Here is a 13,921-nt window from a genome sequence, read left to right on the forward strand (position 1 = left end):
TACACCTAAACTGTTTGTGTTTATTTACAAAGAGTATAAAACTGTTGCTGGCCAGAGGATTGTCAACAAACAGGGCTGTCAGGGACAGACAAGATATTGGCCCCAACTGTGTTTTGGCTGGTGCCTCTTTGTTCTTCTTGTGGTAAACATCTCCCATCTCAACTTGTTTGGATCCCTCTCTCTATTGTGTGAAAACACATATCTTATTTCTCTCCAAATGAATTTGTCCAAAATAATGACTTAAAATTGTGCTGTATAAAAAAGGGTGCAGGATGGTGCTGTGTAAAAAGGGTGGGCCGGTATTCGATGGGTAGGCATCGCAGTGTGCAGACTATTTGTTGACACCTCCATCATCATGGAAGGAGAGAGGCTACATTATAAATTCAAATTCTCTACTTGTATCCTTCAACCCTGTACATTATCACTGTAGTGATCAGGATAACACAGGGCCTTGAAGGACTCTGCAACTGACGGTTTGATTGACCATCACCTTCGTTAACCACCTGTTGTGAACCACAAGGCTCCATGCTGGGCCCAATTAAAATGCCCATCCCTGACCACAATCCACAAAAAGCAGCTGTCAGAGGGAACATATTCCCATGGAACGCTGTCACCATCCCATCCGTGCTGCTGTTATTGACAGATCTCTCTGTGATCCCATCCCACTGACGAGGACTTCCCCTTCACAGAGACTCATAGAGACCAAGGAGCCACGAAACGTTCAGAGGAGAGATGATTAGAGCAACGTGATGGACCTAACACACTCCTAATGAGCACTACAAAGGATTCCAGGGACGTCCTCAGGGGTTTGTTTGTGGGCGAGAAGAGCCAACAAATAGGGGAAGGTGAGAGTGAGGTTATGCTGAGTTTCCATTGAGGATTTACCACAATGTTTTACCCAAAAGGCTCAGACTTTTTTGTTTCCATCTACACAGGCCGGTACCCATGCCGCACTGGGCCATGGCTCTGGCGGACCTGCTTGGAGCCAAGCCGAGGCCCTGGGTAGTTTTCGGCTGGCATCTACACATAACAACGGCTAATTGCACACTTTAACACCTTGCCACAAAGCCTTGAATGATGCAGAGGTTGTTGATTCTGCCCGATGGAAGCACAATAACACTAGAGCTTACATTAACATAAAACACTGGTGACACACTGGGGTGGGGGTATGTCTTAGTGGAAAAACACCAAGTCCCCCTCCACCCATCTGAAGGCCCCCTAATTTCTGTTGAAGGCAGTTAGTGGGACTCTGGGTGGAATTGAGCAGCAGCAGAACACAATTTGGAGAGGAGAGAGATTGGAGAAATCAGGCTCTGTGAGAAGGCATAGTGTGTGTGTGAGTGTAGTATACTGTGTGTGAGTGTGTTTTGCTGATGGGGACTTCCAATAGGAAAAGCTTCTAATGGGTTAAGTGAGGGGTTTGGGGACAGGAGAGAGGAGACCCTGTAGGGGAGATGTTTCAGAACCACCACCAGAAAGGAGAGTTAGCCTATATACAGTCTGATATGGATGCATAGCCTATATACAGTCTGATATGGATACATAGCCTATATACAGTCTGATATGGATGCATAGCCTATATACAGTCTGATATGGATGCATAGCCTATATACAGTCTGATATGGATGCATAGCCTATATACAGTCTGATATGGATGCATAGCCTATATACAGTCTGATATGGATGCATAGCCTATATACAGACTGATATGGATGCATAGCCTATATACAGTCTGATATGGATGCATAGCCTATATACAGTCTGAATATGGATGCATAGCCTATATGCAGTCTGAATATGGATGCATAGCCTATATGCAGTCTGAATATGGAAGCATAGCCTATATGCAGTCTGAATATGGATGCATAGCCTATATGCAGTCTGAATATGGATGCATAGCCTATATGCAGTCTGAATATGGATGCATAGCCTATATGCAGTCTGAATATGGATGCATAGCCTATATACAGTCTGATATGGCTGCATAGCCTATACAGTGGGGCAAAAAAGTATTCAGTCAGCCACCAATTGTGCAAGTTCTCCCACTTAAAATCATGAGGCCTGTAATGTTCATCATAGGTACACTTCAACTATGACAGACAAAATGAGAGAGAAAAAATCCAGAAAATCACATTGTAGGATTTTTAATGAATTTATTTGCAAATTATGGTGGAAAATAAGTATTTGGTCAATAACAAAAGTGTATCTCAATACTTTGTTATATACCCTTTGTTGGTATATACCCTAAGTCTTCACAAGGTTTTCACACACTGTTGCTGGTATTTTGGCCCATTCCTCCATGCAGATATCTTCTAGAGCAGTGATGTTTTGGGACTGTTGCTGGGCAACACGGACTTTCAACTCCCTCCAAAGATTTTCTATGAGGTTGAGATCTGGAGACTGGCTAGGCCACTCCAGGACCTTGAAATGCTTCTTATGAAGCCACTCCTTCATTGCCCGGGCGGTGTGTTTGGGATCATTGTCATGCTGATAGACCCAGCCACGTTTCATCTTCAATGCCCTTGCTGATGGAAAGAGGTTTTCACTCAAGATCTCACGATACATGTCCCCATTCATTCTTTCCTTTACACGGATCAGTCGTCCTGGTCCCTTTGCAGAAAAATAGCCCCAAAGCATGATGTTTCCACCCCCATGCTTCACAGTAGGTATGGTGTTCTTTGATGCAACTCAGCATTCTTTGTCCTCCAAACACTACGAGTTGAGTTTTTACCAAAAAGTTATCTTTTGGTTTCATCTGACCATATGACATCTGACCATATGACATTCTCCCAATCTTCCTCTGGATCATCCAAATGCTCTCTAGCAAACTTCAGACGGGCCTGGACATGTACTGGCTTAAGCAGGGGGACACGTCTGGCACTGCAGGATTTGAGTCCCTGGCGGCGTAGTGTGTTACTGATGGTAGGCTTTGTTACTTTGGTCCCAGCTCTCTGCAGGTAATTCACTAGGTCCCCCCGTGTGGTTCTGGGATTTTTGCTCACCGTTCTTGTGATCATTTTGACCCCACGGGGTGAGATCTTGCGTGGAGCCCCAGATCGAGGGAGATTATCAGTGGTCTTGAATGTCGTCCATTTCCTAATAATTGCTCCCACAGTTGATTTCTTCAAACCAAGCTGCTTACCTATTGTTTCTGGTGTCCTTTGACAGCTCTTTGGTCTTGTCCATAGTGGAGTTGGAGTGTGACTGTTTGAGGTTGTGGACAGGTGTCTTTTATACTGATAACAAGCTCAAACAGGTGCCATTAATACAGGTAACGAGTGGACAGAGGAGCCTCTTAAAGAAGAAGTTACAGGTCTGTGAGAGCCAGAAATCTTGCTTGTTTGTAGGTGACCAAATACTTATTTTCCGCCATAATTTGCAAATAAATTCATAAAGAATCCTACAATGTGATTTTCTGGATTTTTTTTTTCTCTCATTTTGTCTATCATAGTTGAAGTGTACCTAATGATGAAAATTACAGGCCTCATCTTTTTAATTGGGAGAACTTGCACAATTGGTGGCTGACTAAATACTTTTTTTGCCGCACTTTATACAGTCTGATATGGATGCATAGCCTATATACAGTCTGAATATGGATGCATAGCCTATATACAGTCTGAATATGGATGCATAGCCTATATACAGTCTGAATATGGATGCATAGCCAATATACAGTCTGAATATGGTTTCATAGCCTATATACAGTCTGATATGGATGCATAGCCTATATACAGTCTGATATGGATGCATAGCCTATATACAGTCTGAATATGGATGCATAGCCTATATACAGTCTGAATATGGATGCATAGCCTATATACAGTCTGAATATGGATGCATAGCCTATATACAGTCTGAATATGGATGCATAGCCTATATACAGTCTGAATATGGATGCATAGCCTATATACAGTCTGAATATGGATGCATAGCCTATATACAGTCTGAATATGGATGCATAGCCTATATACAGTCTGATTTGATATGGATGCATAGCTAGACTGAAGCTAGAGAACCATTCCGTCTCCTAAATGCTTGAGCCAAGGATGCGGTATACAGCTGAGTACCGGACTATAGACTCCTTAGCAGAGGCACATGGGAATGTGTTCATCCAAACCTGTCAAAATAATCTTTCTCAGCTATGTTCTGAACCCAGCTCAGTCTAGCTCAGCCCATTCGCTGTCTAACTAAAATGACCTTACCATTGTAATAAATCATAACTTTAAGGTCAGAGATTGTAGCAGGCTAGGTGAATGAAAGTCAGCATTGCAATGAGACGTGGTTATAGGTTACAGTTTAACTGCAGTCAGTGTTTTAATGGGAATGTGTCTACAGAAATCACAGATAGCCATGTTTCATTCATCTCAGTTTAAGTGTCCCAAATCCATATTGATGAGGTATAACGGTAGCAGGGCCTGGAGATGGGGCTGGCGCAGGGCTGTGCTGGAGCAGGGCTGTGCTGGAGCATGGTTGGGACTGGTGATTCATGGAAGTGTCATAGCAACTAATTGCTGTATGGTGTAGTGTGGTTGATCTAACAATAGTAGCCTGTGTGGCGGCTCTAACAACAGTAGCCTATCTGTGTCTGTAGGCGAGGCCTCCTTTTTTACAATTGTAATATTGTTTTAAAGATTGATTTAAGAGGACTTATGAAAAATTGATTTACCAGTAGCTAATATTCTAAAAAGTGTAACCCATATGAAAGCCTGAGACCAGACTCCATTTATTGTCCATTTGTTCACAGCAGTAGTCAGTTGACCTCTCTTGATGGTTATTCTTTTTTACCTGATTGATTTGGTTGTTGTTTACGATTGAACGTTCCTCTGATTTTAAATAATGTTATTGTATTGTAACTATTAGTCCAGATGGCTCTCTGATCTGGTGTAGTCTCCCACACTAGTCATCAGAGGATTGCTTGCTCGTCCAGTCCCTTATACAGGACATATGGGCTGATTGGGCTCCCCACCCCACTAGGTTTTTATCTTGTGTTATTTTCTCTCGTTCTTCGTTTTGTCAGAAATACTCGTCTTATGAAACAAACCCTCTCCAAACTTCTATCTCCAAAAGTAGGGCAGTAAAATAATTACTTAAATGAAAAAATAAAAACCTGAAGAAAGGAAGGCATGAAATACTTTGCTATGCATTAATGGGTTTGTTTGATACACATTGTAAATTATAAATGGACCCATTGTACTCTTTCTCGTTACTTTATTAAGAGTGGTTACATTTCTCCGTTTTATTCTGTATCCTCTTTGTGTGGACGGTAATGAATAATGTGAATAGGCAGGGGGTAATAATGTCCATCCAAACTTTAAATGCAAAAAAAACCCTGGGAAGTTCAAACTAAATGTTACCACTGTTCCAGTGATTGTGTCCTCTCCCCCATACAGGCACCCAGTACCGGGAGGGGCAGGAGCGGGACTTGAAGGTGGCTCTGAGGGGCACAGACCCCTCCATCCCTCTGGTGTTTGTCAGTGGTAACCATGACCTGGGTAACACACCCACCCCAGAGACTGTAGCCCAGTTCTGCAACACCTGGGGAGACGACTACTTCAGCTTCTGGGTGGGTGACTAGAGTGAGATGAAAACTTACTGTAGATGTGGATTGTACAAAACTCTTTAAGTTCCTTACATAAACACTGGTCCTTGGAGCTGGATATGAACAATTGACCAGTAGGAACATAGTGGCACCCCTTTTTATCCAACATTAATTACTACTGTTATTGTATACTCTGTGGGGCCCAAGCTGAAAGCAAAGTGATGTCATAATGCTGAGACAACTGTCTCTAGCCAGGTCAGTTGTAATGTGGCTGCTTTAAAGGCATTAATGAGAACCATGGCAATGCCATAATGACATTATCTTAATAACCATAACCTATACTGTAATCCCAAACCTGCCACTCTGATGTTTAGGTTGGAGGGGTGCTGTGTCTGGTGCTGAACTCCCAGCTGTTCTTTGATGCGTCGGCCTGCCCCGACCTGAGAGATGCCCAGGAAGCCTGGTTAGAGGGCCAGCTGCAGAGGGCCTCCCAGGGGCCCGGGGTCACCCCCAAACACATCCTGGTGTTCCAGCACATCCCTCTGTACTTAAAGACCCCCGACGAGGAGGACGACTACTTTAACCTGCAGACCGCCACGAGGCAGAGCCTCCTAGGCAGGTTCAAACGGGCAGGTAGGTCATTTAACTTGATTTAACCTTTATTCAGGGAGGAATCTAACTTCCACTAGACTTATTTTCACTTCATGCATTGATGTCAATGGTAGACTTAGTGAAAATTACATTTCAGTGGAAATTAGGATTCACCCCACAACCTTTATTTAGGAAGTGGTCTCCTCTTGTTTTGTGCTTAGTGAACACAGCCCAGATTTAGCTGTGCAACACAGCCCTCACACCAGGGAAAGATGGGATTAGTGTGTCAACAGGTTTACTACAGGATAAGTCACAGTGAGGAGGACCAAGGAGGAACAGCCCCTGAATTTTTCTCCCACATTTACAGCCTGAATTTAAAATGGATTAAGTTGAGATTCTGTCACTGGCCTACACACAGTACCCCATAATGTCAGTGGAATTATGTTTTTCAATATTTTTTGCAAATAAATTAAAAACAAAAAGCTGAAATGTCTTGAGTCAATCAGTATTCAACCCCTTTGTTATGACAAGCCTAAATATGTCTAGGAGTAATGTGCTTATGTCAAATAAGTTGCATGGACTCACTTTGTGCAATAATAGTGTTTAACAGGATTTTTGAATGACTATCTCATCTCTGTACCCCACACATACAGATAATTGTAGATTCAATCACAAATTTTGAGATTTTGCAATGACTTGCAAAGGGCACATATTGGTAGATATATATTTTTTTTACCAGACATTCAATATCCCTTTGAGCATGGTGAAGTTATTAATGACACTTTTGGATGGTGTATCAATAAACCCAGTCACTACAAAGATACTGGTGTCCTTTCTAACTCAGTTGCCTGAGAGGAAGGAAACAGATCAGGAATTTCACCAGGAGGCCAATGGTGACTTTAAAACAGTTACAGAGTTGAATGGCTGTGATAGGAGAAAACTGAGGATGGATCAACATTGTAGTTTCTCCACCATATTAACCCATTTGAGAGTGAAAATAATGAAGCCTGTAAGAATAAAAATATTCAAAAACATGCATCCTGTTCGCAACAAGGCACTTAAGTATTACTGCAAAGCAACTCACTTTTTCTCCTGAATACAACTTATGTTTGGGGCAAATCCAATACAACATATTACTGAGTACCACTTTCCATATTTTCAAGCATAGTAGTGGCTGCATCATGTTATTGATATGCTTGTCATCGGCAAGGGCTGGCGAGTTTCAGGATAAAAAATTAACGGAATGAAGCTAAGCACAGTCAAACCTGGTTCAGTCTGGTTTCCACCAGACACTGGAAGATGAATTCACCTTTCAGCAGGACAACAACTTAAAACACAAGGCCAAATCTACACTGGAGTTGCTTACAAAGAAGACAGTGAATCTTCCTGAGTGGCTGAGTTAGTTTTTATTTTAAATCTACGGCCAGACCTGAAAATAGTTGTATAACAATGATCAACAACCAATTTGACAGAGCTTGAAGAATTTTGAAAAGAATAATGGGCAAATGTTGCACAATCCAGGTGTGGAAAGTTCTTTGAGACTTACCCAGAAAGACTCACAGCTGTAATCGCTACCAAAGGTGCTTTTACAAATTAGTGACTCGGAGGTGTGAATACTTATGTAAATTAGATTTCTGTATTTCATTTTCAATAAATTTGCAAACATTTCTAAAAACATGTTTTCACTTTGTCGTTATGCGGTATTGTGTGTAGATGGGTGAGAAATTTATATTTAATCAATTTTGAATTTAGGCTGTAACAACAAAATATGGAATAAGTCAAGGGGTATGAATACTTTCTGAAGGCACTGTACTTAATTTAATCCATGCTCAAAAGTATACAAAGGTTAAAGTGCATAGTGCTGAACAAAAAAAGGAGCATACGTTTCATTAGTGCTGTATAAAGCTGAAGACGTAAAACTAATTAAAATGACACCTGTATGTCTTAAGTGTGTCATTTTAGTTAGTCTGTTGACTGATGAAGATGTGAAAGCTGAAACCTATGCTCCTTTTTTTTGGTTTAGCCCTTTTTAGCACTTTCAACTTTTGTATTCTTTTGATTGAGAATATAGATTGAGAATATTTTAGAATCTCGGCCTCCTTGTTTTTTCCCCTTCTCATAGCTTGAGTGTGAGTACGTTTTTAACTCTACAGATATGTTTACTCTCAGGCACAGATTCATTCTAGCCTAAACGCAAACTCTCAAAATGGATTTCAGCACTTCTATTTTTTTTTTTTGTTTTGAATTTTACCCCTTTTTCTCCCCAATTTCGTAGTATCCAATTGTGTAGTAGCTACTATCTTGTCTCATCGCTACAACTCCCGTACGGGCTCGGGAGAGACGAAGGTACACAACCAACCAAGCCGCTGCTTCTTTAACACAGCGCACATCCAACCCGGAAGCCAGCCGCACCAATGCGCCGGAGGAAACACCGTGCACCTGGCCACCTTGGCTAGCGTACACTGCGCCCAGCCCGCCACAGGAGTCGCTGGTGCGCGATGAGACAAGGACACCCCTACCGACCAAGCCCTCCCTAACCCGGGCGACGCTAGGCCAATTGTGCGTCGCCCCACGGACCTCCCGGTCGCGGCCGGTTACGACAGAGCCTGGGCGCGAACCCAGGACTCTGATGGCACAGCTGGCGCTGCAGTACAGCGCCCTTAACCACTGCGCCACCCGGGAGGCAGCACTTCTATTTTATGATTTCAGGATCTGCTGTTTTTTTTTTACCAACATGTCAAGCTCATATGAAAGGAAGATCAAGTTCAAGTCATCCACACTAATATTTCCCCAGCTGTTATGCTAGTACAGCTATAGACTAGGGCATGGGAGTGTTAAGTATCGCACTCATACCCTTGTAGTAAAGTAATATAACACACATAGCCAATGTTCTCTTAGTGATGCAAGCTATGTTGTCTAATGTATTGTAATATAATGGGCGGTGTCAGAGGAAAGCCCATAATATTGTGGGCTTCTACCCCATTTGTTTTGTACGCTTGTTGTATTCGGCGCATGTGACAGTTTGATTTGGTAATGTACAAGGTTACCACATTGTCTACTGAAATGTACGAGGCTAACATTGTCTACTCTACTGTAATGTACAAGGTTACCATATTGTCTACTGTAATGTACGAGGCTAACATTGTCTACTCTACTGTAATGTATGATGCTACAATTTTCTCTACTGTAATGTACGATGCTACTAAATTGTGTACTGTAATGTACGAGGCTACCATATTGTCTACTCTACTGTAATGTACAAGGCTACCATATTGTAAGCGCCCGAGCACAGGTCTGTTCAACGTTGATCCGACCGATCGGATTCCACGCTTCAAGATTGCTTCGATAACGTGGACTGGGATATGTTCCGCATAGCGTTGGACAATAACATTGATGAATACGCTGATTCGGTGTGCGAGTTTATTAGCAAGTGAATCAGCGATGTTGTACCCACAGCGTCTTAAAACATTCCCAAACCAGAAACCGTGGAATGATGGCAACAATCGCCCAAAACTGAAAGTGCGAACCACTGCTTTTAATCAGGGCAAGGTGACCGGAAACATGACCGAATACAAACAGTGTAGCTATTCCCTCCGCAAGGCAATCAAACAAGCTAGGCGTCGGTATAGAGACAAAGTAGAGTCGCAATTCAACGGCTCCGACACGAGAGGTGTGTGGCAGGGTCTACAGTCAATCACAGACTACAAATGGAAAACCAGCCCAGTTGCGGACCACGATGTCTTGTTCCCAGACAAAGTAAACAACTTCTTTGCTCGCTTTGAGGACAACACAGTGCCATTGACACGGCCCGCAATCAAAATCTGCGGGCTCTCCTTCACTGCAGCCAACATGAGTAAGGCTGCAGGCCCAGACGGCATCCCCAGCCGCGTCCTCAGAGCATGTGCAGACCAGCTGGCTGGTGTGTTTACGGACATATTCAATCAATCCTTATCCCAGTCTGCTGTTCCCACATGCTTCAAGAGGGCCACCATTGTTCCTGTTCCCAAGAAAGCGAAGGTAACTGAGCTAAATGACTATCGCCCTGTAGCACTCACTTCCGTCATCATGAAGTGCTTTGAGAGGCTAGTCAAGGACCATATCACCTCCACCCTACCTGACACCCTAGACCCACTCCAATTTGCTTTCCGCCCCAATAGATCCACAGACGACGCAATCACACTGCGCACTGCCCTAACCCATCTGGACAAGAGGAATACCTATGTAAGAATGCTGTTCATTGACTACAGCTCAGCATTTAACACCATAGTACCCTCCAAACTCGTCATTAAGCTTGAGACCCTGGGTCTCGACCACGCCCTGTGCAACTGGGTTCTGGACTTCCTGACGGGTCCGCCCCCCAGGTGGTGAGGGTAGGTAACATCTCCACCCCGCTGATCCTCAACATTGTTTACACACCCTACATTTCTCATCTCATATGTGTATATACTGTACTCCACACCATCTACTGCATCTTGCCTATGGCGTTCGGCCATCGCTCATTCATATATTTTTACGTACATATTATTTTTCATTCCTTTACACTTGTGTGTGTATAAGGTAGTTGTTGTGAAATGTTAGGTTAGATTACTTGTTATATATTACTGCATGGTCGGAACTAGAAGCACAAGCATTTCGCTACACTCGCATTAACATCTGCTAACCATGTCTATGTGACAAATAAACATTTGATTTGATTTGTCTACTGTAATATACAAGGCTACCATTTTGTCTACTCTACTGTAATGTCCTAGGCTACCATTGTTTACTGTAATATACAGTGCATTTGGCAAGTATTCAGACCCCTTGACTTCTCCACATTTTGTTACGTTACAGCCTTATTCTAAAATTCATCAAATAAATAAAAAAATCCTCAATCTACACACAATACCCCATAATGACAAAGCGAAAACACATTGTCTACTGTAATGTACGAGGTTACCATTTCGTTTAATGTAATATACATGGTTACCATATTGTCTACTCCGCTGTAATGTACATGGTTACCATGTTGTTTACTGTAATGTACGAGGCTACTATATTGTCTACACTACTGTAATATACGAGGCTACCCTAGTCTACTGTAATGTACAAGGCTACCATTTTGTCTACTTTACTGTAATATACGAGCCTACTATAGTCTATGGTAATGTATGAGGCTACTATATCGCCTACTCTACTGTATACGAGGCTACTATATTATCTACTCTACTGTGTACGAGGCTACCACAGTCTACTGTAATGTACGAGGCTACAATTGTCTACTCTACTGTAATGCACAAGGCTACCATATTGGTCACATTACTGCAATGTACGAGACTACCATATTGTCCACTCTACTGTAATTTACAAGGCTACCATATTGTCTACTGTAATGTACAAGGCTGCCATATTGTCCACTCTACTGTAATTTACAAGGCTACCATATTGTCTACTGTAATGTACAAGGCTGCCATATTGTCCACTCTACTGTAATTTACAAGGCTACCATATTGTCTACTGTAATGTAGTAGGCTGCCATATTGTCTACTGTACATATTTTCTGCAGAGGGAGCTCATCTATTCTGAATCTGGTTTGTCCGGCAAGCTATGATCAGCATCCTCTCTCTCTCTGTTAGCAGGAGAAGTGCTGCTATTTCTATCATTCCTAATCACCAGGGTCAGATACTGGTTACGGTCTCTCAGCTATTGTTTAGTGTTTTACTTGTTTTGTTCTATTTGCATCATACAGCAGTAGGCAGACTGGCTGCAGCGTATTTTGGTACCAAGACTCCAAAATAAATATTGCGTTTTAGAGACACTTTGTTCCTGTTTATTGGAAAACTGGCGATGTGTATATGAAGTGTTTTTCACTGCAGGGCATGATGCTGACATCTGGTAAAAAATATCTCAACCGACCGAAACACATTTCAAAATAGAGTGCCTTTTAGAAAATATTCACACCCCTTGACTTGTTCCACATGTTGCGTTAGTCTGAATTTAAAATGTATTAAATTTAGATTTTTTTTTGTGACTGGTCTACACAAAATGCTCCATAATGTCAGTGTAATTGTTGTTGTTTTTTTACAAATTAATTAAAAATGAAAAGCTGAAATGTCTAGAGTTAAGTATTCAACCCCTTTGTTATAGCAAGCCTAAATAAGTTCAGGAGAAAAAATGTGCTTAGCAAGTCAAATAAGATGTTGCATGGACTCACTCTGTGTGCAATAATAGTGTTTAACATGATTTTTGTGGCAACCCGGGGGCCAGCAGGGAGCTACAAAGCCAGGAGCAGGACTTCTGTCAGCTCCAAAGGGCTATATAGTTTCCAAGGTGAGTCAGCACCATGGACAGCTTTATAGGCACCAACTGGGGCTGGTGATTTGACACCAATACTACCCAGTCCAGGTGATGCAACCAATTGGCACCTGGAAATGGTCCCACCTGTCCCTCGTTACTCCAAATGGGTATAAGTAGAGGTGCAGTCACTCGGGTGCGTCGGCAGACAGGAAGTGGGTATGCCTAGACCTCAGAAGAACTGGAGAAGAGGACCCATTCCCGGGCAGCATGCCCCGGACTCATTGCTCTCTCTTGTTCATTAACACAGGCGGTCTGAGAAGCTGCCACACAGTGACCCACCCACTACCTGAGAGGCCTTTCAGTTGTATTTCTCCCCGTGCCTCCAAACCTTTTATTAAAGATCAACTTTTGTTTGAGTGCCGCAAAATGGTCTCCGGCTGTCTTATTTTGTGAGTTTCACCTCTGACTCCCCTGGGCTGCCACAATACCTCATCTCTGTACCCCACACATACAATTATCTGTAAGGTGCCTCAGTCAAGCAGTGATATGAGAAAACAGAGGATGGATCAACATTGTAGTTACTCGACAATACTAACCTAATTGACTGAGTGAAAAGGAAGCCTTTACAGAATACATATATTCCAAAACATGCGTCATGTTTGAAACAAGGCACTAAAGTAATACTGTGAAAAATGTGGCAAAGCAATTAGCCAACTAATACAAAGTGTAATGTTTGGGACAAATCCAATACAACACATTACTGAGTACCACTCTACATATTTTCAAGCATAGTGGCGGCTGCATCATGTTATGTGTATGGTTGTCATCGGAATGGCCTCGGGAGTTTTTCAAGATACAAAAGAAACTAAATGGAGCTAAGCACAGGCAAAATCCTAGAGAAAAACCTGGTTCAGTCTGCTCTCCAAAAGACACTGGGGGACAAATTCACCTTTAGGTAGGACAATAACCTAAAACAAGGTCAAATCTACACCGGAGTTGCTTATCAAGAAGACATTGAATGTTCCTGAGTGGCCTAGTTACAGTTTTTACTTAGCTTAAAAATGACTGTCTAGCTATGATCAAGCTCTGTGTCAAGTTGTTTGTTGAAGAATTTTAGATTGCAAATATTGTACAATCCAGGTGTGCAGAGCTCTTTTATTATCCCCAGGGATTTGATTAGGAGATAAGACTTTAACCCCCTTGTTTTAAGCCTGAGAGGAGTGAGGAGGTGTAAAGCCTTGGGAACAGAGATGGCGGTTGGTGATAAAATATACTTGCAGTGAAGCCGCTCAACAACTACACCATACCATTCATCCAACAGACTCCCATTCAGAGCGACACACCGAAGCATCCAGGGTCAAGCCCTGCTCAAGGGCACGTTGACAGATCTCCCACCAGGCCAAAAAAAACGTGAATCCGAACCCTCCAAGTCCCCCCCCCCCCCTCCCACAGTTCCCCAATAGCTATCCCTCAACCATTCGAGACCCCTCCAACAGTCCCCCCCCCTCAAGAAGA

At 42.6% G+C, this 13,921-nt stretch overlaps 1 protein-coding gene across 2 annotated transcripts in view; it reads left to right on the forward strand.

The window, feature by feature from the left end:
- Positions 1 to 13,921, forward strand: part of LOC110502891 (calcineurin-like phosphoesterase domain containing 1) — a 38,681-nt gene that overhangs the window by 13,083 nt on the left and 11,677 nt on the right. The window contains exons 3-5 of one of the 2 annotated variants that reach the window (XM_036960652.1): positions 5,391 to 5,563; positions 5,914 to 6,172; positions 12,380 to 12,833. In XM_036960652.1, the coding sequence (XP_036816547.1) occupies positions 5,391 to 5,563; positions 5,914 to 6,172; positions 12,380 to 12,468 (521 nt within the window). In that variant the 3' untranslated portion in view covers positions 12,469 to 12,833. Of the gene's footprint in view, positions 1 to 5,390; positions 5,564 to 5,913; positions 6,173 to 12,379; positions 12,834 to 13,921 lie in introns of those variants that run through there. The other variant, XM_021581238.2, reaches the window with a different exon arrangement.

Source organism: Oncorhynchus mykiss, chromosome 23 (assembly GCF_013265735.2).
Source record: "Oncorhynchus mykiss isolate Arlee chromosome 23, USDA_OmykA_1.1, whole genome shotgun sequence".
NCBI lineage: Eukaryota > Metazoa > Chordata > Actinopteri > Salmoniformes > Salmonidae > Oncorhynchus > Oncorhynchus mykiss.